This window comes from Staurois parvus, unplaced genomic scaffold, assembly GCF_062004578.1.
Source record: "Staurois parvus isolate SC_StPar_1 unplaced genomic scaffold, SC_StPar_1.0 ptg000436l, whole genome shotgun sequence".
Lineage (NCBI taxonomy): Eukaryota > Metazoa > Chordata > Amphibia > Anura > Ranidae > Staurois > Staurois parvus.
In genome coordinates, this window is record NW_028318232.1 from 7502884 (window position 1) to 7529026 (window position 26143).

Consider the following 26143-nt stretch of genomic DNA (forward strand, 5'->3'; position numbering starts at 1 on the left):
CAAGCCGCAATCTCTTATCTGTAAAGCGAATCTTTTGTTTTGAATGTAAGTGCAATTTTAATAAATATTGGAAGTTTTATTAATCTACTACACTATGAGGCATATTCTCTTTTGGGTGAGGCTACTGTCACCAATTAATGCATGGAATTCACATTATGCACGGATTCTTATTCTATGTTGTTGGATTACATTACATTTGGAATCATATGAACTTTACACACATTTTTTGGAGCACTTTGATACAGTTCACTTTGATTGTGTAGTAATTGATGATACTTATATTAATGTATTATAATATATTCAGGCATTATGAGAACTTTGTATGCAGTTTATTCACTTTGTTCAACTATGATGGATTGATGTTTATTCAATATTCTGCAAGCAGCGCTATATCACATTTTATTTTAAGGTTTCCTCCATCCTCCCCTTAAAAGGCACTTGCTGTCATGGTTGATCTCCTGAAAATGCTAATTTCTTGGCCTTAGCTTCAATGATTTCTGAGTTACACCTGCAAAACAAATGTTCAGCAACTGAAGACTGAACTTCTGTTGCGCATACTTACTCTGCATTGATGACTCCATTGAAGTCAGAGCCTCATTAAAGGCAAAGTTAATTTTTAAAATAAATACATAAATAAAGGCACATCTTTTTTGCAGGTATAAAAATGTGCATTTATTATTTATTTATTTTCACTTGAAGCCTGCAAAGCATTGCCCCTGTGATCAGCATATTGCGGTGCCATGCAGGACTCCTGCAGACTTGTCAGTGTATCTGTCTGCTCATATCTCATACGGGCAGGCAGATACACGGCGACAGGAAGAGAGAATGAACTACCACAGTTCTCCTCAGCACCGTGGCAGTTTATTGAGAAAGCCAAAATGGCTGTCGGTACTTTTAGTTTCCCATTCACAGAACTCGGTGAATGATTTTTTTTTTTTTTTAAAGCAGGAGGGAGAAAATCCCCCACTTCCTGTCACTAGAAGAGCGGGCGGCTGCAAGAGTGGGAACATGTTCCATTCGTTTTTAGGGTGGAACATGTAACATGTACCCAAAGGTAAACTTATCCTTTAAGATGTCCACAGAATTAGCATTTTCAAAATGAGATCAGCAACACAAACCTGTATGTTCGTAAGACAGGATTAATTTAAAGCCTAACTCCATGTTTAAGTGACCAACATGGTCCAAACAAACTATTTAATTCACTAACTCATGCAGCCACTGTCAGCACTGCATGAACTGTATGCAGCCTCCGGTACATACAGTGTACCTTGCTGTGTTCTGACAGAGGTCTTATCTTGATCCTGGAAGAAAACTGCATCAGACAGAGCGCTGCTTAACCATTCACAGGAAGCTTCGTATTTTTTGAATGAATACAATACTTCTTCTGTGATGTCATCCTCCTCAGCCAATTAGAGTATACCTTGTATTAATTTATAAAAATACAAATCTCACTGTGAATGACTGAGCATTCTGGGAGCAGGATGGGAAGTACCCATTTCCGCGTCTGGAATGCGGCTCTGTGAACTGTATGTACTTGAGGCTACTAAGAGCACTGACAGTTTCTGCATTCGTTACTGAAGAAAACTGTTTGTGCTATGCAGGCCATACAGAAGTTGAATTCCAAATGAATTTTCTTTAGAAAATTGGAAATTTTGTGCATTTTGTAATTGATTTTGAAATTCGACCAACCAAGCCTTTAATTTCACTTCATATTGCTACAGAAAAGAATTTTCGTGTCCAAGAATTTTTTTTTCTTTCCAGGTCACAGCTCATGCTCATTTCTTTTTCAATTACATTTCACTCACAATTCTCCCATCATCCATTGAAATTTTTTGAAAAACGAACACATTTCTAACATGCCAATCACTCAAATTCGAAGGTCGCTCAAAAATCGGCCATTGCTGTGGCCCACTAACGGTGCAAAATTCAACCAAAAATTCTTAGAAAAGATTTTCGAAAGAAAATTCTTTCGGAATTTGACCCATGTATGGCCGGCATTAGTGAAGAAAATAGTTTGGTCCAAACAAACTATTTAAAAGTTTACTGAAACATTGAGTTAGGCTTTAAGCAGATTGAAAACACTGTTTACAGATGTTTCTGATCTCTGTTAACAGCCACAGAAGTCCTTCAAATTATTTTTTCATACCAATCTTCAAGCAAAAGGTTCTTGTTTTGGTGTAAGGTTAATTCATCCAGTTATACTAGTGTTTAACAGAGTATTCTCAGTAGTGTAAAAATTCATAGTGGGCCAATTTTCAGCACCCTCCTGTAAAAGAAAACTGAAGAGGCTAGTGGCATGAAGAAAAAGATGCATGTTGTCACCTGACTGCTTAACCAATAAACATAAGTGATGTTAAGAAATGTTACAAGACAAAAAAAAAAAGAAAAAAGAAAAAAGGTGAACACCCTTACACCCAACTGACCAATCCAACTGCACTTACCTTCGTGGGTGATTAGCTGCCAGTTCCCACACAGCCAGTGTAGCGGTCCGGTGATTTCAAACACAAACTCTTCTTCCCCTTCTTTCTGTAGGGCTTCTGGGATGGATCAGAGTGATTCTGATGGTCAGAGCCGATATGTGACCATCTGACCAATCAGAATTGCTCAGATCCATCCTGGATGCCCTACAGAAACCCCACTGTTATTAGAATTCAATTATCCAATTAGTACAATCTACTCACTTGCTTGTATGGCCTCTCCGCACAGGTGATCCTTGGAGAACATCTAATTTACTACTAAGAAGATGGCACAAACCAAATGGACCTCCAGGATGTGACTGATGCATCAAACTATTTAGTAAAATTGAACCTAATGAGGTGGTAAAAAACAAATGAGTATATTCTAGCAAAAGTATGGAAAAAACAAATCATACATATGAACAGAGTTGCTTTCAATAATTAAAAGGTAGGCAGAAATATGACACAAACTAATACATTAATACTGTTATCATTAATACATCAGTAAATGTATTTTAAAATAAAATTTTTAGTTTTAAACGTTAACATGGGAGTCTGGGCAATTTGCCAGTTACAGAAGATAGTTAGGAAGGAAGAGAAGAGTTCACAGGAAGCAACAAGGCTTTTCTGACAAGATCATAGGGCATCTTCTGTATTTATAGAATGATGAAAATGTTCTTAAAAAAACCCTTTGTCTTGGGTGGGAGTCTGGTACAAATGAAGGGAATCCTGGCCTCTTTTACATAGTTAATCTTGTCGAAAACAGACACAAGTCCATCCAGTTCAACAAATTGGAAAAAAAACCCCACGCAAATAGAATATGTCCATATACACAATCCTATACCCACAGTTGATCTAGAGGAAAGCAAAAAAACCCAATTAAAGCATAATCCAATTTTCTCCAGTGGGGGAAAAAATTTCTCACTGATCCCCCAAGAGGCTTCCCTGAATACATTTTACCTATAAATATTAGTATCAAGTTATATTTATGTGCATTTAGGATAGAATCCAGGCCTTTGTTAAAACAATCAACTGAGCTGGCCAGAACCAGCTCTTGAGGGAGTCTATTCCACAATTTCTCCAGTTTTACTGTGCAGAAGCAGTTCTGCATTTTCCTCCAGAGGAAAGAGTGCCCCCCTCTCCACTGTGATGACCTTAAAGTGGATAACTCTAAACCAAGTTCACTAAATGGACCACCTTCTGTATGTACTTATACATGTTGATCATATTCCCCTTTAATCTCCTCTTCTCAAGAGATCATAAATCCAGTTCCTCTAATCTTCCTCATAGCTGAGCTCCTCCATGCCTCTTGTCAGTTTGGTTGTCCTTCTCTGCACTTCCTCCAGTTCCCCAATATCCTTTTTGTGAAATGGTGCTCACAACTGAACTGTTTATTCCAGGCAAAGTCTTACTAATGATTTGTACAGGAACAAAATGATATCTTTCTCTGCAGTTCCTACCTCTTTTAATACAAGAAAGAATTGTATTTGCTTTGGAAACCGCAGCTTAGCATTGCATGCTGCTATTAGGTGTATGATCTACCAGAACACCCAGATCCTTCTCCACCTACACTTTGTTTACAAACAGGAGGAAGCAACTGGTAATTGCCCAGTCATGTAATGCTGTACCCAAACAAAATTTACATCCTTTTATTCACACAAATAGAGCTTTCCTTCGGTGGTATTTGATCACATGTGCACTTTTTATTTTTTGCGCTATAAACAAAAAAAAAAAGACCAAAATATTTGAACAATATTTTTTTACTTTTGGCTATAAAAAATATCTAGTAAACTCAAAGTTATTCATATATTTAGGCCAAAATGTATTCTGCTACATATTTTTGGTTAAAAAATCCCAATAAGTGTATACTGATTACTTTGTGTGAAAGTTTTATCATCTACAAACTCTGGTATAGATAATGGAATTTACACAACTTTTACTTTCTGACTGCCTATCACATTTCTTGAGGTGCTAAAATACCAGGACAGTACAAACACCCCCAAATTACCCCTTTTTGGAAAGTAGACACCCTAAGCTATCTGCTGAGAGGCATATTGAGTCCATGGAAGATTTTTTTTTTCCACAAGTTTTTGGAAAATTACAAAAACATTTTTTTTTCTTTTTTACAAAAAGTTGTCACTTAAATTATATATTGCTCACAAAAGCCATGGGTATATGTGGAATTAAAACCCAAAATTATATATTGCTCACAAAAGCCATGGGTATATGTGGAATTACAAACCACATGTGTGAGATTTTTAGGGAGTCTAGCCACATACAGGATCCTGAAATCCAATGACCACTTTAAAAGCCTGAAGGTGCGTAACTTCCTCCTTACCCATCACAGTTTCGGAGGCCCTGAAATGACAGTATAGCACCAAACTTCCCCCAAATGACCCCTTTTTGGAAAGTAGACACCCCAAGGAATTTAAAAAAGAGGCATGGTGAGTATTTTGCGGATCTCATTTTTTCTCACAAGGTTTTGAAATCTATAAAAAGAAAAATATGTTCTTGTTTTCTTCATTTTCCAAAAACCTGTGGCAACAAACGCGATCTTCAAAATACTCACCATGCCTCTTTTTACATTTTTAAATGGTGGGGGCTGCAATTTTTATGTTACATAGTACTCGCGCAGTGATTTTTCAAACGCAAATTTGAAAAAAAAAAATACACTTTTTAATTTTAACTGCTTGCCGCCCTGCCACTGTATATATACGTGTGCAGGGCGGTACTCAGGCGCAAAACCACGGGTTCCGCGCTCCCGCCGTTCTCGCCGGCAGGGGGCACGCGCGCACGCTCCCGCCGACCCGCGGGTGACACGATTCGATCCCGGAGGGATCAATCATTAGATTTCAGCCAGTGATATCTGGCTGAAATCAGATGATCGGTCCCTGTCCTATCCTGTCCTGTGTTGACATTTACACAGGACAGGATATGATGTCATTCTTCTCTGTCTGGACACATTTCGTTCCAGACAGAGAAGAAGACACAGTAAAAGTGAGTACAAAGCACTACACTAACAGTTAGAACACACCTAGGTCACATTTAACCCCCTGATCACCCCCCCCAGTTAACCCCTTCACTGCCCTGTCACCAGTGTCACTGATCAGTGAAGCGATTTTTACTGATCACTGTATCAGTGTCGCTGGCGACTTCCGATAGTGTTAGCGCCCCTCCCAGATAGCGCCAGTTTGCCCGCCAGTACACCAGTAATCCCGTTTAACCCCTTGATAGCCCCCCCCCCAGTTAACCTCTTCACTGCCCTGTCACCAGTGTCACTGATCAGTGAACCGATTTTTACTGATCACTGTATCAGTGTCGCTGGCGACTTCCGATAGTGTTAGCGCCCCTCCCAGATAGCGCCAGATTGCCCGCTAGTACACCAGTAATCCCATTTAACCCCTTAATCCCCCCCCCCCAGTTAACCCCTTCACTGCCCTGTCACCAGTGTCATTGATTACAGTGAACAGATTTTTACTGATCACTGTATTGGTGTCACTGGTGACTTCCGATAGTGTTAGTGCCCCTCCCAGATAGCGCCAGTTTGCCCGCTAATGCACAGGATTTTTTTTTTACCAAAAACATGTAGCAGAATACATTTTGGCTTAAATTTATGACTAACTTTGAGTTTACGATATATTTTTTATAGCTGAAAGTAGAAAATATTGTTTTTTTAAAACATTTTCGTGTTTTTTTTGTTTATAGCGCAAAAAATAAAAAGCGCACAGGTGATCAAATACCACCAAAAGAAAGCTCTATTTGTGTGAAAAAAAGGACGTAAATTTTGTTTGGGTACAGCATTGCATGACCGCGCAATTATCATTTGAATTAGTGCAGCACCAAACAGCAAAAAAAGGCCTGGTCATTAAGTGGGGTAAATCCTCAGGTGCTCAAGTGGTTAAATGCACAAAAACACTATATATTAGCCAACTATTTGGTAACTTATTAAAGATGATGGTATGCTAAGTAAATAGATACCAAATATGACATGCTTTAAAACTGCGCATGCCCTGTGCAATGGCGACACACTACATACATTTTTAATATCCATAGGCTACGCTTTAAAAGCCTTTACAAGCTACCATTTTAGATTTACAGAGGAGGTCTAATGCTAGAATTACTGCTCTTGAACTGATGTTTGTGCCGATATCTCATATGCATGGTGCAACCGCTGTTTACATACTGGCACGGGGTCAACGCTTGTGCACGCAGGTGCTCGTGCGTGCAAGGGTACTTTTTTGTTTTTTTAAAGTTATTTTGATTTTTTAAAATTATTTTTACACTGTCCCTTTCATTTTTTATTTTTGATCACATTTAAAGATAATCACAGGGAATGCAAATATCCCCTACAACTTCAATAGGCATTGTCATATATTCTTTTTTGGAGAAATCTGGGGTCTATCAGACTCTAGATATCTCCTCTGCCTTTACATTATCTAATCTCACCAAGAGCAGTGTGATCAGATGCTTTCCCAATTTACAAACGGCGCTGTTTATATCCTGTGAAACTGAAGTGATGAATTGCTTGTAGCTTCTGATTTCTTACACTATAGAGATGATGGGCACCATTCCAACCTCCAATCAGCTCTGTGGTCAGCTGGTAGAAACACTGGCTGCATTCTCAGGTTCCCTCGATGGCACGGGACTGCCCGAGAAGGCTGTGGAAGGCAGCAAGGGAGGGGGGCATCTTCTGCTGTTTGTAAAAACAATCATGCAGTTAATTAGCCACTACGATTGCTTTTACACGAAAGCCCATCGCCGGCTGAAAAAAACAATACCAGGATGATCTTGGTATAACCACTCAAAGTCCAGTGATGTACCAGTACGTTGCTGGTCCTTGTTGGGTGTATATGCTATGTTCTATTTTTTTAATGCAGCCTATTGGCTGAATGAAAAAAAGAGAAGAAATCGCTGCCAGAAAAAGGTGTGTGGTATGCCCACCATTAGAATATACCTCCACTTCTAATGGTGGGCACACATAAAATGTGCCAACACATATTATAAAATATATATCTTTTTAACTGCGGATGAAAAATCTCATCCAACAGCACTGCACACACCTATTTATGTATATTCTGAGAGCAAGACCCTGTTGCTGTCAGAATAAACAAGTCGATGCTGCAGTTGAATGACATTCCTGCAAAGAAAACAGCAATGGTTAACAGTACAACAGCAATGGTTAACAAAACAGTAAAAGTGTAACAGTAACAACAAAAAAAAAAAAACAACTATTTTTGGTTTTTAAAATTAAATTTTTTTTTTTTTGGGGGGGGGGGGGTGGTACTATTTTTTTTTTTTTTTTTTTAACTTTAGCTTTTTAAAACAGATTGTAGGGTCTCTCCAAATGTGATAGCCAGTTTCCTGACTACCTAACATCTTTTGAGACCCTGTGTAATTATGTACCTTGAACTGTGCCGTGCTGTACCCTATATGAATACTCCACTAGTGTGTGGTAGCGATGGAAGCAGTCCTTGAGACAGAGACCAGATTGGTCAGGACAGGAGAAAAAAAAAAGCGGGTGTCACGCCTAATTCCATGTCTGCTACAGACACGACATCTTTCTTGGGGTCGCCTTTTGGGTTAGGGTACCAGGAATGGCATCGGGAAAATGCCTCTCATGCAGCCAGCTAACTGCATCTGTTTTGGGGGTTTGGGGCATAGCACCTTCAGGATACAAAAGGGCCGTGTTGATCTCTTCATGGAAATTTAGGAAGGATCCACTTCATCCAGTTGCTTTGTAAAGCACAAAAGTGTTGTATAGAGCCAATTGAAATAGACACTTTTTTTTTTTACCAGCGTCTGGCTTTTCGGGAAACCAAGTACGGCTTCATCATCTGGTGGTTGAAGTCCACCCCTCCCATGTTAAGGTTATAGTCAAGGACACAGGAGGGGCTTCTCAACACCAGCTGCCGTATTAATTTGGATGGTCGTATCTGCATGAATGGAAGACAGGACTAAAACATCCCGTTTGTCCTTCCACTTCACTGCAAGCTATTCCTCATTTCTCAAGCAGGCTAAGATGGGTATTTACAAGCCGTTGTGGGAAGCCCCGGCGATTAGGTCGCACGGTGCCACATGCGCCAATTCCAAGACTGTACAAATGTCTAAATAGTGGCACGCTCAAATAAAAATTATCCAGGTATATGTGGTACCCCATATGAAAAAGGATGACACCAAGTCCCAAACTATCTCGACACTGCTCCCCATGTAGTCTGGGCATCCGGGGGGGCTCCACGTAACTATCTTTTCCCTCGTAAATCCGAAACTTATATGTATAGCCTGTTGCCCTCTCACAGGTCTTATACATCTTGACCCCATGTCTGGCACGTTTGCTGGGGAGAAATTGTTTGAGTTTCTCTCCATTTCTCCCCAAATTAATCAGGGACTCATCAACGCAGATGTTTTGTATAGACATAGTACAACCCTCTGCAAATTTTTGGTTAAGTTGATTTACAAGGGTCCGAATTTTGTGGAGCTGGTAAAATTCAGGGTCAACCCGAGGACAACAGAGTGTATTGTCATTGAAATGCATAAAACACATTATACTCTCATATCTATGCCTGGCCATGGCAGCAGAGAACACGGACATATGATGAATCGGGTCTGTGAACCAATACAACCGCAATTCATTTTTTTTTAGTAATGCCCATGTTGAAGGTTAGGCCCCAAAAAATTTCTATTCGGAAACCATAATGGGTTTTCATGAAATGGTCTGGCAAGGTTTGAATTTGGGTTGGCGGCGATAAATTGTTGTGCATATAAATTGCTTTGATCCACAATCAATGCATACAGATCTTCTGCGAGAAACGGCTCCAAAAAATCAAGGGGAGTAGTTAAATTTTCTGTTTCCACCTGAATTCCAGGTTGGGCAGTGAATGGGGGAAGTACGGGTGCTGCAGAATTTGTGGGCTGCCAATTGGTATTTGCAAGCGCATCTGGAAGGATACTAGGGGCTCTATAGGCCTGTGTGCGAATTCTTGGTGGTTGCAGGACAATACTTGTGGTCACCACCGCACCAGCTTGTACTGCACTTATGGGACTCGCCACGTCACCAAGTGATAATGCAGTGCTGCTATGTAAAAAACCAGGATGTACTAGGCCGCTGGTGCACAAAAGGTAGAGTGACACTAGTACTGGCACTCTGCTGCATATAACAGTGATCAAAATTTACCGGCAAGTGCTAGCAGAGATCAGGCCTGATTCTGCACACACTGTGGTTGTGTGTGCAATGTATCAAGTGATATTGACCTACTGACACTGCACTTGCTGGGGGAGAACTTGCTGGGGGAGAAGGGGAGTGTGGGGTAGGTAAGTGTAGGAGCTAAAACGCAGGTGCTGGCAGGTGCCGGGGCTGATCCCACTAATGCTGTGTTTTTGAGGACACTATACTAATGTGATCGCTGGTATAGTGCTGATCTGATCAAAGATATTGATCTGTTTAGACACTATATGAGCAATGGAGGTTTATTGTGTATGAGCGAGTTCCTGGCAATCAAGGAGTTAAATGTGATTACTGGTGTACTGATGGGCAATCTGGCGCTATCTGGGAGTGCGAATCACATATATCTACACGTGATTTTGCGCACCCGTGTCGCCTTGTAGCAGTATTTCTGCTATAGGGCGGTCAAGGAGCGGTTAAAGCGGTTTGCGTTACAGCACTGCGTTACTTTAACGGACAATTGCGTGGTCATGCAAAGCTGCACCCAAATTAAATTTGCATCCTTTCATTCCCACGAATTGAGCTTTTCTTTGGTGGTATTTGATTGCCTGTGGGGTTTTTTTTTTTTTTTAGCGCAAAAAATAGACAACTGAGGGAAAAAAAATATTTTGGACTTTTTGCTATTAAACATGTCCAGTAAAAAAAATATTTTTAAAAATCTAATTTTGTCATAAATTTAGGCCAAAATATATTCTGCTACATGTCTTTGCTAAAAACATCCCAATACATGTAAATTAATTGGTTTACATGAAAGTTATAGTGTTTAGAAATGGCAGTATAGATACAGGAAATTTTTTTTTTTTATACTAATAATGGTGGCGATCAGCAACTTATGGCAGCAATCAGCGAGTTATGGCAGGACTGCGGTGGACATTCTGACACTGTGGGGGAACTGACACCCCAGTGACACCAATACAGTGATCAATGCTAAAAAAAAAAAAAAAAAAAAAAAAAAAAAGCACTGACACTTTGCTAATGGCGCTGGGGCAAGAATGGGTTAACATGAGGGGCAATCAAAGGGTTAACTGTGTGCTGGGATTGTTTTACTAGGGGTTGGATGCTTCCCTGTGAGCACACTGCCCTGGATGGCTCTGCTCAGCCAGCAGGTAATCACCGGCCGGGACCCGGTGATTGATAGCCGCGGCCGCAAATGGCGTGGGTGGGGAGCGTGCCCCTTACCTGGAAATCAAAATCACACACACACGTGAGATTTCGTGCACCCGCGCCACCGTGTAGCATTCATCTGCTATATGACGACGTAAGTGGTTAAATGTGTTAAAATATTAGCGAAAAAAAACCAAAACAAAAAAAGTTTAGAAATAACAATATAGAAATGTACAAAAAAAACAGCAGGAAAATAACAATTGAATGGATAAAGGTGAATAAGAAGTTAATCGGGGCTGATTAGAGTAAACTAAGGGCTTAAACAGAAAAACGTTTTATTAAACAAAGCTTTTGTCAGGTTGCTTTAACCACTTCACGTCCGGACACTTTCACCCCCCTCCTGTCCAGGCCAATTTTCAGCTTTCAGCGCTCTCACATTGTGAATGACAGTTACTCAGGCATACAACACTGTATCCAAATTAAATTTTTATCATTTTTTTTCACACAAATAGAGCTTTCATTTGGTGGTATTTAATCACCACTGAGGTTTTTATTTTTTGCTACAAAAATGAAAAAAAAGACTGAAATTTTTTTAAAAAAAACATGTTTTTCTTAGTGTTTGTTACTAAATTTTGCAAATAAATATACTTTCTTCATAAATTTAGGCCAAAATCCATTGTGCTACCTTTTTTTTGGTAGAAATAACCCAAATCAGTGTGTATTATTTAGTCTGTGTGAAAGTTAGAGAGTCCACAGACCATGGTATATATATTTGAAAATGTATCAGTCCTGATGTACTGACTACCTATATAATTTCTTGGGGCCCTAAAATTACACATCTAATTTCTTGACTGTCTTTCATAGTTTTGGAGGTCCTGGAGCACCAGGACAATTGAATTACCCACAAAATGAACCCATTTTGGAAAGCAAACACTCCAAGGCATGTTTTAAGAGGCATGGGGAGTCTTCTGAAGACTTCATTTTTGCCACAAGTTGTTGGAAATATGTGAAAAGAAAATTAAATTTTTTTTTTTTTAAGCAAAGTTGGCAATCTATGAGATATTTCTATTACACAGCATAGGCATACTTAAAATTACACCTCAAAATGCATTCTTTAACTCCTGCTGAATATGGAGATACCAAATGTGTGAGACTTTTTCACAGTCTGGCCACACAGGGGGGCTCCACATCCAATAAGCACCTGTTAGCATTCTAAGGGCAAAAATTACACATCTAATTTCTTAACTACCTATTGCCGTTTTGGAGGTCCTGAAGCATCAGGACAATAGAATTATCCATAAAATGACCCCATTTTGGAAAGCAAACACCCCAAGGTATGTTTTAAGAGGCATGGAGACACTAGCTGGGCCACTGTGCTGCGATCAGGGACACTGCTGGGCCACTGTGTGGCGATCAGGGACATTGCTGGGCCACTGTGTGGCGATCAGGGACACTGCTGGGCCACTTGTGCGGCGATCAGGTGTCACTGAGGTGGAGGGCAGTTTGTTTTCTTCTCACTTTTGCTATCGGCTGCTTCTCCTCTCACAGACAGAACTCCGTGTGAGAAGGAGCCGGAAGCCGCACCATGCAGCTTCTGTTGACAGACTGTGACCTTATTGGACACAGCTGATCACATGGTATAGGACTGATTTCATTGGTCCTGTACCATGTCACACGGACACGGCGATCACCGGGCTTGCGGCTGCACACTCTAGGAGCCGCGCATGAGCCTCAGATGCAGGACGCCGTTTAGAAATGGCAACCCACTCCTGGAGGTGTCCCGTCCATCTGTTCATATACAGCGGCCGGACGGGAAGTGGTTAACTGACTTCATCTGCAGAACAAAGTTTATCACTCTGATCTGCAGATAAACAGAAAGATGCAAAAGAAGGTGTTACATTGCATCTTTCTGTAGTTTCTGAGCAAATGTTATTTGTAAACCCTATCAGAGATTTTTTTTTGACAATTGAAAGTTGTCAACCTTCTCTGTGTACACAGGAATGCTGGCTTTGTTTTGATCAGAGCGGAATTGCTGTGTACTGTGAGGGAGGAGCAAGGCAGAAGGACTGGATATGTTATACACATCCTGCGTACGATGACCTTTTTTGGGGCGTGCGTAGCACACCCAAAGTCTGGAACTAGTTAAACAGAGTAATAGATCACTTCCCTGTAGCTGACAGCAAGCTTATCATAAAGGATAGAAAACAACTGGGACAAGTTATTGTCAGGTATTGTCTGAAACAGGCTTTATGTGCTGCAAAAATGCCAAATCTCCTCCAAAAGATATATGCAAAAGCAGACACCGGTAGTTTAATTTTTTTAATTGTGCCTAATTGTTACTAAACCAAATGCACTACCTCTGGTAGCTGATGCAACATTTCAATATAAATTGAAATGATCTTGGACGGTAAAACTTACCAATGCAAACTTAAAGTGATAAAAGGAAAATGCAGACGCCAATTTATATATTTGTGTTTCCGACAGACCACTTACATACCTTGAGTGTTCATCCTCTGCATACCACAAGACCTCGAAAGTACTTTTGCTTGCTTAACTGTTGCATAGGACACTTCAGCCTCTATGAAAACACAATTTAAACAAAACAGAGAAGTCAGCTTTGTAAAAGATCATAACATATCAAATAGGATGTTTGACTTGCCATAAAATACTTTTCTTGGAGTATATTACATTACTCAGGAGGAGAATTCAGGAACATTGAGTTATACTGCCTTTTGCAGACTTGACACTGGCAAGAAAGGCTGAAATGACAGTCTAGTATAACCCCCTCCCAGTTCCACTATACCTCAATGTTAGATAATGCGTTTGGGTGAAATCTCCATTAATAAATGTGAAAAATATTATAATTAGAAATATTTTACATATTTATATAGTTAGCCTGGCAGAAAAAAAAAAGGCCAAAGTCCATTCTTCCATCTGTCTAACACAATGTTCCCGCAGATGCACCATTGTCTGGGGAAAATGGTGTGTCTGCGGGAACATTGTGTCGGACAGATCGTGCAGATGAACCATCACCAGCCAGGGATATGGAACTCTTCTTGGGCATATTTCTTATCTTACCCTGGTGGGTCCTCGAGAGCTGCATAATGCAGCAGTTGCCTATTTTGCCCGAGCTTCTACCAACTTTATATTAACTTTTTTTACTATTGCTGCCAAAGTGGTGCCACTTGGTAACCTAGATCAGAGCTGGATCTGGAGTGGGACATTTATAAAGGAGTAGTGTTATGTATCTATGGATGTGGAACTGTTTTTGGTGGGCACGCCCTGGCTTACCTATACTTACTGGATGTGTTTTCCAGCACACAGACAAGGGAAGCAGGATGGGGAATGCCTGTAATTACTAGCCATAGTGATAAGACTTGTCTAGGTGCCTAGCTGTTAATTAGATGAACGTTTACCACTTCACAACCATGCTATAGCCAAATGACATCTACAGTGCAGTTGTCCAGCTCTGAGAAGGCGTCATATGACGTCCTCCCAGAACGCGCCCCCATCGGCACGCACCCGGCGATCTCCGGGATCGCTGTGTTCTATGGACACAGCTGATCACATGATGAGGTAAAAGGCCAATCACAGCAGCCTTTTACCATGTGATCAGATGTGTCCAATGACACAAGTAAATACAGTTGCCCATTATTGGCAGCACCTTCATCATGCTGCCACAGTGTGAGAAAAGTGCTGTTGATAACCAGCAAATGTCACAGAGCAGATCGGCACAGATGATCAGTGCCACCTAGCAGTGCAACCCATCAGTTGCACCCATCAATGCCATCAGTGTCGCCCATCAGTGTCACCCATCAGTGCCTCATCAATGCCCACCAGTGCCACATCATCACTGCAGCCTCAGTGCCCATCAGTGCTGCCTATGCATGCCGCCTCATCAGTGCTGCCTATCAGTGTTCACCAGTGCTGCCTATCAATGCCCATCAGTGCTGCCTATCAATGCCCATCAGTGCCGTCTCATCAACGCACATCAGGAATGTCCTCCTGGGGATATAAAGTATGTGTCTTGGTTTATATAAACAGTTATTCCTTTGATTTTACCTCAACATCTTGTGTGCATATGAAGCTTGGGATAAAGGGTTGGTATTAGCTGCCAGCCAGGGTTTGGAGGGCTGGAGGCACAATTTGTCTGAGGCACCAACATAATTCCTCAGAGTCTTTAGAGACAGGGCTCCACCAGAAGTGTGAACCAAAGCCATAGACCGGTAAAGCTCTCTGTTTAAATTCCACTTTACAACAAAGAGGTGTAGAAGTTGCCCACTGCAGAGTCTAGAGCACAAGGGCACATCACAGGGTGGCCGCTCAGCATGGTCCAGAGTATGGCCTCCAAGGCTGCAAAAGGAGCCCCCGTGGCTCTGAAACAACTGAAGAAGCTAGAAGAAAATAAATGTCTTGATAGAAGTAAAAAATTAGTTTTGGATGTTGGCTCTCCTAGGATACTAGCAATAAAAAAACAAAACAAAAAAAACAGGCTTGATGGGAGTGGAAGGTGCTTTATTGGGCTTTCCTTTTAGTGTTTGAAGCTAGTATCCAATCTCCTAAAGGCAGCAGCATAAACCAACATCATTGAAATACTCTGCCTGTGTCTCGTAATGGTACAAATAAGACACTTTTATTGCAATCTGCTTCAAAGTCAAATGCAGTAATACTTTAAAAGTTACCTCCCAATCACTTAGTAGGGGACAAAAAAAGGAATGGAACCATTAGTTTAAGGCTGACCTCAAGCTTTTAGTGAAGTTTAATTAGTTTGTTTGGACTGCTCAGCCAAACAAACTAATCCCACTGAACACAGTGCTGTATACTGTATGTAGTGAAGGCTACATACAGTTAATCTGGTGCACACAGCCACTGCATCGTTTAGTGAAGGTAGTAGTTTGTTTGGATCAGCTGGGTCGAAACTCAAAACTAACTATTTAAATGTCACTTAAAGCTGGAGATTTGCTTTAAATTCTTACGATACTCCTTACAACCTAGCATTTTTTATCAAATGTAACATCCCTTGGAAAAATGAAGAATCTAAAAGGATAATGCAAAAAGGGTCACTGCAGAATTCAGTTCCATGGGGATTTAAAAACACCAATTCAAAACACCATTGTGGACAAAGAATTATTTATTTAGTGGGCATTGTGGATTCCTCAATGGTAAAAGAGGCCTGAGGTGTCATGCTTCCCATGTGAAAAATGGAAGCACATACACTATATTGCCAAAAGTATTGGGACACCTCTCCAAATCATTGGATTCAGGTGCTCTAAATCACCTCCATGGCCGCAGGTGTATAAAATCAAGCGTGGAACCATGATAGGTTGCCACCTGTGCAATAAGTCCACCCATGAAATTTCCTTGCTACTAAATATTCCGCAGGTAACTGTTAGTGGTATTATAACAAAATGGAAGCAACTGGGAACAACAGCAACTCAGCCACCAATTGGTAGACCATGTAAAATGATAGAGTGGGGTCAGCGCATGCTGAAGCGCACAGTGCGCAGACGTTGATAACGGTCTGCAGAGTCAAAAAAGGTTTCTGCACCTTTTTGGTGCAGATGCGCTTTGAACCATACACAAATGGCACAAATCGCACCGCACAGACATTTGCATGTAAGTCACACAGATATATGGTGCGATTCCTGTGCGAATTACATGTGGCGTCCCACACCGCATAGTGTCAACCCAGGCTAAAGTGGTTATAGCTGAAAAGGGTGGGCCAACTCAATATTGAACCCTACGAACTAAGACTGGAATGCTATTAAAGTGCATGTGCGTGTAAAGGCAGGCGTCCCAATTCTTTTGACAATATAGTGTATAATGCTGGTCACAGAAAACAGTTTTTACCTACAGTTGTGGCCAAAATTATTCAACCCCCACTGAAATTGAGTGTTTTGGCCAGTTTGACATTGCTTTTGATCATTCAGTCATCTTGCTTACATTTACATTAAAGAGGCACTTGTAGGTCAGACAAATATAACATAACAGTTATAATGAAATAACCACAAATGTCTTTTCTGTGCTCACAGCATTATCAGTTTTATTCAACCCCCAAGTGACATTCAATCTTAGTACTTAGTACAGCATCCTTTTACAGTTATAACAGCTTTTAAACGTGAAGCATAGCTTGACACAAGTGTCTTGCAGCGATCTACGGGTATCTTCGCCCATTCTTCATGGGCAAAGGCCTCCAGTTCAGTCACATTCTTAGGCTTGCGCACTGCAACTGCTTTCTTTAAGTCCCACCAGAGGTTCTCAATCGGATTTAAGTCTGGTGACTGCGATGGCCACTCCAAAATGTTCCAGCCTTTCCTCTGCAACCATGCTCTAGTGGACTTGGAGGTATGCTTGGGATCATTGTCCTGTTGAAAGGTCCAACGTCTCCCAAGCCTCAGGTGTGTGACGGACTGCATCACGTTTCCATCCAATATCTCCTGGTACTGAAGAGAATTCATGGTACCTTGCACACGCTGAAGCTTCCCTGTACCTGCAGAAGCAAAACAGCCCCAAAGCATGATTGACCCTCCACCATGCTTCACAGTAGGCAAGGTGTTCTTTTCATCATAGGCCTTGTTCTTCCTCCTCCAAACATAGCGTTGATCCATGGGCCCAAACAGTTCTAATTTTGTTTCATCAGTCCACAGAACACTATCCCACAACTTTTGTGGTTTGTCCACATGGCTTTTGGCATACTGCAGTCGACTCTTCTTATTCTTTGGAGACAGCAAGGGGGTACGCCTGGGAGTTCTGGCACGGAGGCCTTCATTACGCAGTGTGCGTCTTATTGTCTGGGCTGAAACTTCTGTACCCACATCTGACAAATCTTTTCTCAGTTCCTCAGCAGTCACACGGGGACTTCTCTCCACTCTACGCTTCAGGTAGCGCACAGCAGTCGAAGTCAGCATCTTCTTTCTGCCACGACCAGGTAGCGTTTCAACAGTGCCCTTTGCCTTGAATTTGCGAATGATGCTTCCTAAGGTGTCTCTTGGTATGTTTAACATCTTTGCAATCTTCTTATAGCCATTGCCCTTCCTGTGAAGAGAAATCACCTCTTCTCTTGTCTTCCTGGACCATTCTCTTGCCTTCACCATGTTTGTAACCACACCAGTAAATGTCTAGAAGGAGCTGAGTATCACAGTCATTTTAAAGCTGCCTAATTGGTGCTTATTATGCTTGATTGCTGCTCGGTGACATCCACAGGTGTTTTCAATACCTGATGGAAAGCACCTGTATGAACCTCTGTTCTTCAGAGTGGTAGTCTTTAAGGGGTTGAATAATTGTGGCAATGAAGAAACCACATAAGAACCATTTACTACTGTATTACATAAACAATTGATGTCATTTTAGTTGCATTTGGGTAGTTACAACGTCCTTGTAGGATTTGATTCTGAATACAATTCCAAATGTACACTATAGTCCCTAAACCCCTTTACAGCATTGGGGGTTGAATAATTTTGGCCACAACTGTAGGTGTTTAAAACACTAATTGAGTACTTAAAAGAATTAACTGTTTCATTAGAATGCATTCTCAGACTGTATCAGCATGCATATACTACAGTGTATATGCACACTCTTTTTATCTTTAGTTTTAGATAAAGTTGGTAAGGGAAAGAACCTCTATCCGCTAGGAAGATTCACTTTATTTCTTCTTGTCGTCAGTGTCACCAAAACCAAAAAAACAGCACACACTCTTATCCAGAAAGAAAAAAGTTTTTGGGGTTAGATAAACTTTACCCCCATCCCTTCCCCCTTTTTACCTCTGGTTAATCTGTTACTCTCAGGAGATTAATAATAATTGTCCCAAAACTTCAGCCAGTTTCCCAAAAGGAACTAGTAGTCAGCTGGGGTGTCAACCCCTACCTACAGATTTCAACATTGTGGGCTGATCCGATCAAAAACATCCAGGTCAATTATTATATGTTTAATTTGTTTTTCCCCAAGATGCTGAAAAAATACATGATTATCTGTGTAACTATTAAATAATACAGAAACAACAGGAGTAAACTAATCATAAGGGATCCAAAACACCACACCATAGCAAGGAACCACACCATTCATAAAAGAACAGGGAAAATGAAAAAAGGTTAAAAACCTCTCTTAACCCCCAATCTGATGTTTTTCATCCCTTTATAGGTAATGGAAATATACTCATTGTAGAACATGGAAAAGAGATTCCTATAAAAATGGGAGTCTCCTATTTGAAAAGGTCCTTATTATAGCCAACTAGTATTTAAAAAAGTCACTTTGTCATATTCTCTGCGGAAAACTGATCCTGCAATTCAGGACAGATCATGTGACAAAACTGTTAAGCAGGATATAACAGTGCATATTTAATATAAATTAATCTTACCTGTTTTAACACATGGGAGATAAGTGGGCTGGGGAGGCACTGGCATAGACATCTTGACACTAGTGTTTGCTCTAAATGATTCCTTTGTAGGAAAGCTGATTTTTCCTGGCTGTGGTGAGGAAGACTCAACCTTCATTGCTCTAGAAGGACTCTTCTTGGGACTGTACAACAAAAATAATGTTCAGTTTCTGCAGCCTACATAAAATAAAAATACGTACAATTTTCTAACACTGGTATATTTTGTGAACAACAGCAGACTGCCATAAAACATTAAAAAAAAAATATGTGGCAACAAACATCCAGACATTTGAACGTCAAAGCTATTTGATAGTATGCTGCAAAAAAGAAGAAAAATAACTCCTGTTCCCAGTAAACGTTTCAAGAAATCTCAAAATTACAGTTATCCTCTAGGATCATAGGAAAAAAAATCAAACAAGGGTTTCAAAGAGACACAATCTTCATACAAAAAGACATTTTTAGATTATCTAGATGAATTTTGAAACCACATGAAAACCAGACACATATATCCAACACTAAGAGCAGCAGTCTACACCTTTAAAGTTCTAGGATTAAGGCCTCTAACGAAGAGACTTTAATACAAGTATGCTGCACCTTGACTTGAACTCCAGAACATCAAGGGTAGAAGACCTTCCAAGTTGAATAACTAATATTTCACGAATAGGACTAACAGCTTTTTAAGAAAACAGCATTTCTTGGAGAAAATTCTTCTCACTTTTGAGAAGGAATGCAGACAATGAAGATGAAGCAGGTAGATATAAGCATGATTAACTGATGCTTGGAGTAAACTCAGAAGGCGGGATATAGGGCCTTAGGCTGTCTGAATCTCAAACTCTGCATAACAAAGCAAATCAAGTACGTTGGACCAGTAAGTCAATGAGTATTACTTCAACCTTGTCCTGCCTTTTCTTGCAAAAAGCACTGAGGAATCGGATAAATGGGCAGAAATACATATGCTAGACTGAAAGTCCAGTCTTTAGTTAAGGCATCCAACCCAGGTTAAGGTAATGGAAGCAACCGCGCAATTGGCTACTGTTACCAATCCCTAGAGAGACATTTAGCATAACCCTGAAATTTCAATTGTTTTTTTTTTCTTCCTGTCAGTTTTTTTTCACCCACACAGCCACATCATTCATTTCACAGCAACCACAGCAGATAGCTTGTTCCCAATGGACTGCGAGGGCGCTGATGAGTGCACCCAGTCAACTGACACTTCCACCAGCTTTCAAACAGAAAGCCTGTGCAGAGGTATGGGAAAGAAAGTTGGAAGATGTGCCTGCAATTGCACCAGTTATCAATTGACGCTGGGTACAAATGCTTTGCAGCAATGTTCTTCAATAACCCTGGGCAACCGCATGTTGGGGGATATTTTTTGCCAGATGGTAAGCAAACAAGTAAGATGGCCCCTAAGCCTCCCCTGGTATCCCAAGATGAATCATTATATAAGTCATGATCATGCTGGGTGTCACATCCCCATATGTAGATTAGTATACGATTAGGGACTTTGAAACTTAAGTATTAAGTGCCTAAAAAGTCCCTAATCCTAGCCAATTGTATGCTATCCTAAACTGGCCATAGATGTTTTTTTTTTTTTCTTCAGCCAGTGGGATGAACAAAAAAAAAAGAAAAAAAAGTAGATTAAAGAATTCTCCCCTCTGTTTTTTTAATGAACCTTTAATGTTTTATCTGGTAAAAACGAAAGGTTCGACTAGGGCGGGTGTCGGCAACCCGCGGCTCCGGAGCCGCATGCGGCTCTTTTTCACCTTTCCTGCGGCTCCGGAGCACACTGCCCACCAGGTGACAGGCAATAGGGTCGGCAAGCCGCGGCTCTTTTAATGCAGCTCTTCTATGTGCCGGGCGCCCGCTCCCCTCCCTCCTCCAAACATTGGCTGTCAGGATGTAGGCGGGGCAGCGTGACGAACTCCTCTCCTCTCACAGTCCGCCCTGAAGACCAGAACGGCGCGGGAACACAGCTAGAGGAACGCGCGGAGCAAAGGTAAGTGAATTGACACAGGGGGAATGAATTACTATAGGGGGGATGAATTACTATATGGGGGATGAATTACTATATGGGGGATGTATTACTATATGGGGGATGTATTACTATATGGGGGATGAAATACTATAGGGGGGATGAATTACTATGGGGGATGTATTACTATATGGGGGATGAATTACTATGGGGGATGAATTAATTACTATATGGGGGATGAATTACTATGGGGGATGAATTACTATATGGGGGATGAATTACTATATGGGGGATGTATTTTCAGTTTTAAAAATGTTTCTCTCAAAATAAATTTCAATCGTGGTTTTGGCGAGATTTGGCTCAGTTGAAAAAAAAGGTTGCCCACCACTGACCTAAGGCTATGATTGTGATTATGACGATACACTGTGGCCCTGGTTAACCCTTTGCTTACTGGGCCCTTAAACCCCCTTCATGACCAGAGCGCTTTTCGCAATATATGCAGTGTCGGATTTGTTTTAAATGTTGCAATGGTTTTGCGGCTCCCAGTCTTTTTTTCCCTCTCGGAAACGGGTCCAAGTGGCTCTTTATGTCTTAAAGGTTGCAGACCCCTGGACTAGGGTTTAAGTTATAGTAAAATCTGTATTTATTATTGAGATCATGAACTTTAATGCAATGTGTATGCTTCAGAAGCATAGCCTTACCTAATAGCTCCCCAAAAGTTCCTATTTGGGTAGGATCTGCTTTCTCAGCTTCATAAAGGGATAAGGACTGTCCTTATGCTAATTGTTTAAACAAAAGATGTACGCCCAAAGCTTTTTCAGCTACACTTCTTACAGATCACAGCAGTGCACTTACTTGTGTTCTACTGTGACCCAGAATCAGGCAATAGCAAGCTAAAGCCTGCTGTCGGCTGAGATCATAGAGCTGTGCCAAGCTCTGGAAGGATAACAGCCATATTGTCACGATCCACCTAGATATCTGATTGGCAGCTGGCTCAGCATCTCTGGTTGAGACACAAAGCCAGCCACTCGCTCTCTCTCCAGCCCGCTGCTCCAGTGAGCATAGCAGAGAGCTGACCAAGAACTGAATGCTCAACAGTCATGTGATTGTTCAGTTCTCAGGCTTCGAGCAAGTGGATAAAGCTGGAAAGAAGAGTGAAGCAACCGAATGCATATGCTCCTGCGCTGGACTGTGGACGCCACGATATCAGTATCCCCAAATGAGTAATAGGAATGCAAGCCTTGCTGCCCTCAACGGACCAGGGAAATCCAAATAGAGACTGGCTCTGAGGAAGAGGTACAACCTCGAAACGCGTCAGGCACCAGCTATCCAGAGGTTCACAGTCCCTCACCAGACCACCCACAGGGGTTCCTGAACCACTCAGCATCCCTTGCGACATGCTTCCTATTTAGATCTGATTTTGGATTCTTTGTGAGTATTTTACTATTTATAAATAAATCCAATTTTTTAAGGTAATGCACCAGGCCTGTGCGCCCTCTTTTTGTTTCTTATATAAAAAGGTGGATAAAAAGCTGCATCAGTCAAAAATTCAAAAAAGTGAAAAATCAAGATCTGCAATTAAACCAGGTAACTACAGTACATCTCTAAACCTACTGATTATTTTAACATACAATTTTGAAGGTAACCTCTGCTTTTGCATTTTGTTCAGTTCCATTTGCCCAAATCTTGTGAAATATACAGTATATCTACATCATATGGTATTCACAGTTGTATCCATGGTATCAAGTTATCAACTAGTCATGCTTACCACTCCACACACTTCAGAGGAGTTAGTGACTCTTCTGATCAAACCTTTTTTTCTGTGACCTTACCATACATCTATCTACCCTAAAACATGATATACTCCAGAAGCACTTGAGGCCTTCTTAAAAGCAGAATTAAGCCCCTGCCAAAACTGGGCCCCATGAGTTTGTAGCCATAATGTGCTAGTATGCATGACATAATTGCACATTATGGCAGACTTACAGGGCAAGTGATCCTAGTCAGCACTCCTGACAATCATAGGTGCTTCCAGGTTCCAACTCTATAGCCATTTAGTTGGTTGAGTTGTGATGACACTACTTCCAGACATGCACATAGGAATAATAGCTTCACATCTCAGAGTAAGGTCATAAAAGTGCACCTGTGAGGCTCAGTGTACATAAAAGCTTACAGGCCGCGAGAAGGGTTTACTTTATTTATGACTAAAATTGAGGCACTGCCACCTTTTATGTGTGAGGGTATCATTGTGGTCAAAGATGAAAACTAGAGATGAACGAATCTAAATTGGCAAAGTGGAATTCGTTTCGAATATTAGGAAAAATTCGATTCGCGCCGAATCCGAAAATTAGCAGACTTCGGATGCGCGAATCGAAATTTTTCCAAAAATGGCGGCGACATGTGTGGCGACGGAGTGGGGATCTCTGGGAAGGCGCGCAGACAAGGCGCGCTGACCCATAATGCATTCATTCATGACATGTGATCGCATTAGCTAATCAGCAGCCAGCCAGCACTGTGTAATGGTGGAGCTATAAATTGCGGCCATCTTACAATTCTCCATTTGCCTCCGGTCATTCAAGAGAGACAGACCTCTCTGTATTAGGGACAGAGTTAGGGCCACAGATACTTTAGGGACACAGAATCGTTACTCAGGGACAGACACAGAAATGTTACTGAGGGACACAGAATTGTTACTGAGGGACACAGAATTGTTACTCAGGGACAGACACAGAACTGTTACTCAGGGACACAGAACTGTTACTCAGGGACACAGAACTGTTACTCAGGGACACAGAACTGTTACTCAGGGACAGACACAGAATTGTTACTGAGGGACACAGAATTGTTACTCAGGGACAGACACAGAACTGTTACTCAGGGACACAGAACTGTTACTCAGGGACACAGAACTGTTACTCAGGGACACAGAACTGTTACTCAGGGACACAGAACTGTTACTCAGGGACAGACACAGAATTGTTACTGAGGGACACAGAATTGTTACTCAGGGACAGACACAGAACTGTTACTCAGGGACACAGAACTGTTACTCAGGGACACAGAACTGTTACTCAGGGACACAGAACTGTTACTCAGGGACACAGAACTGTTACTCAGGGACACAGAACTGTTACTCAGGGACAGCCACAGAATTGTTACTGAGGGACACAGAATTGTTACTGAGGGACACAGAATTGTTACTGAGGGACACAGAATTGTTACTGAGGGACACAGAATTGTTACTGAGGGACACAGAACTGTTACTCAGGGACACAGAACTGTTACTCAGGGACAGACACAGAATTGTTACTGAGGGACACAGAATTGTTACTCAGGGACAGACACAGAACTGTTACTCAGGGACACAGAACTGTTACTCAGGGACACAGAACTGTTACTCAGGGACACAGAACTGTTACTCAGGGACACAGAACTGTTACTCAGGGACACAGAACTGTTACTCAGGGACAGCCACAGAATTGTTACTGAGGGACACAGAATTGTTACTGAGGGACACAGAATTGTTACTGAGGGACACAGAATTGTTACTGAGGGACACAGAACTGTTACTGAGGGACACAGAACTGTTACTGAGGGACACAGAACTGTTACTCAGGGACAGACACAGAATTGTTACTCAGGGACACAGAACTGTTACTCAGGGACACAGAACTGTTACTCAGGGACACAGAACTGTTACTCAGGGACACAGAATTGTTACTCAGGGACAGACACAGAATTGTTACTGAGGGACACAGAATTGTTACTGAGGGACACAGAACTGTTACTCAGGGACACAGAATTGTTACTCAGGGACACAGAACTGTTACTCAGGGACAGACACAGAATTGTTACTGAGGGACACAGAATTGTTACTCAGGGACACAGAATTGTTACTCAGGGACACAGAATTGTTACTCAGGGACAGACACAGAATTGTTACTGAGGGACACAGAATTGTTACTGAGGGACACAGAATTGTTACTCAGGGACACAGAATTGTTACTCAGGGACAGACAGAATTGTTACTCAGGGACACAGAATTGTTACTCAGGGACAGACAGAATTGTTACTCAGGGACACAGAATTCGAAAATTAGCAGACTTCGGATGCGCGAATCGAAATTTTTCCAAAAATGGCGGCGACATGTGTGGCGACGGAGTGGGGATCTCTGGGAAGGCGCGCAGACAAGGCGCGCTGACCCATAATGCATTCATTCATGACATGTGATCGCATTAGCCAATCAGCAGCCAGCCAGCCAGCACTGTGTAATGGTGGAGCTATAAATTGCGGCCATCTTACAATTCTCCATTTGCCTCCGGTCATTCAAGAGAGACAGACCTCTCTGTATTAGGGACAGAGTTAGGGCCACAGATACTTTAGGGACACAGAATCGTTACTCAGGGACAGACACAGAAATGTTACTGAGGGACACAGAATTGTTACTGAGGGACACAGAATTGTTACTCAGGGACAGACACAGAACTGTTACTGAGGGACACAGAACTGTTACTCAGGGACACAGAATTGTTACTCAGGGACAGACACAGAATTGTTACTGAGGGACACAGAATTGTTACTGAGGGACAGACACAGAATTGTTACTCAGGGACACAGAACTGTTACTCAGGGACACAGAACTGTTACTCAGGGACAGACACAGAATTGTTACTCAGGGACACAGAATTGTTACTGAGGGACACAGAACTGTTACTGAGGGACACAGAACTGTTACTGAGGGACAGCCACAGAATTGTTACTGAGGGACACAGAATTGTTACTGAGGGACACAGAATTGTTACTGAGGGACACAGAATTGTTACTGAGGGACACAGAATTGTTACTGAGGGACACAGAACTGTTACTGAGGGACACAGAACTGTTACTGAGGGACACAGAACTGTTACTCAGGGACAGACACAGAACTGTTACTCAGGGACAGACACAGAACTGTTACTCAGGGACAGACACAGAATTGTTACTGAGGGACACAGAACTGTTACTCAGGGACACAGAACTGT

General features: G+C 41.5%; 1 protein-coding gene across 2 annotated transcripts in view; it reads right to left on the reverse strand.

Annotated features, from left to right (window-relative positions):
- The window catches only part of ATRIP (ATR interacting protein), a 180405-nt gene that overhangs the window by 89136 nt on the left and 65126 nt on the right, over nt 1–26143 (reverse strand). For both annotated transcript variants that reach the window (XM_089687725.1, XM_089687726.1), the window contains exons 6-8: nt 19133–19293; nt 13277–13357; nt 2682–2808 (exon numbers count right to left, since the gene is read on the reverse strand). In XM_089687725.1, the coding sequence (XP_089543851.1) occupies nt 2682–2808; nt 13277–13357; nt 19133–19293 (369 nt within the window). The remainder of the gene's footprint in view (nt 1–2681; nt 2809–13276; nt 13358–19132; nt 19294–26143) is intronic.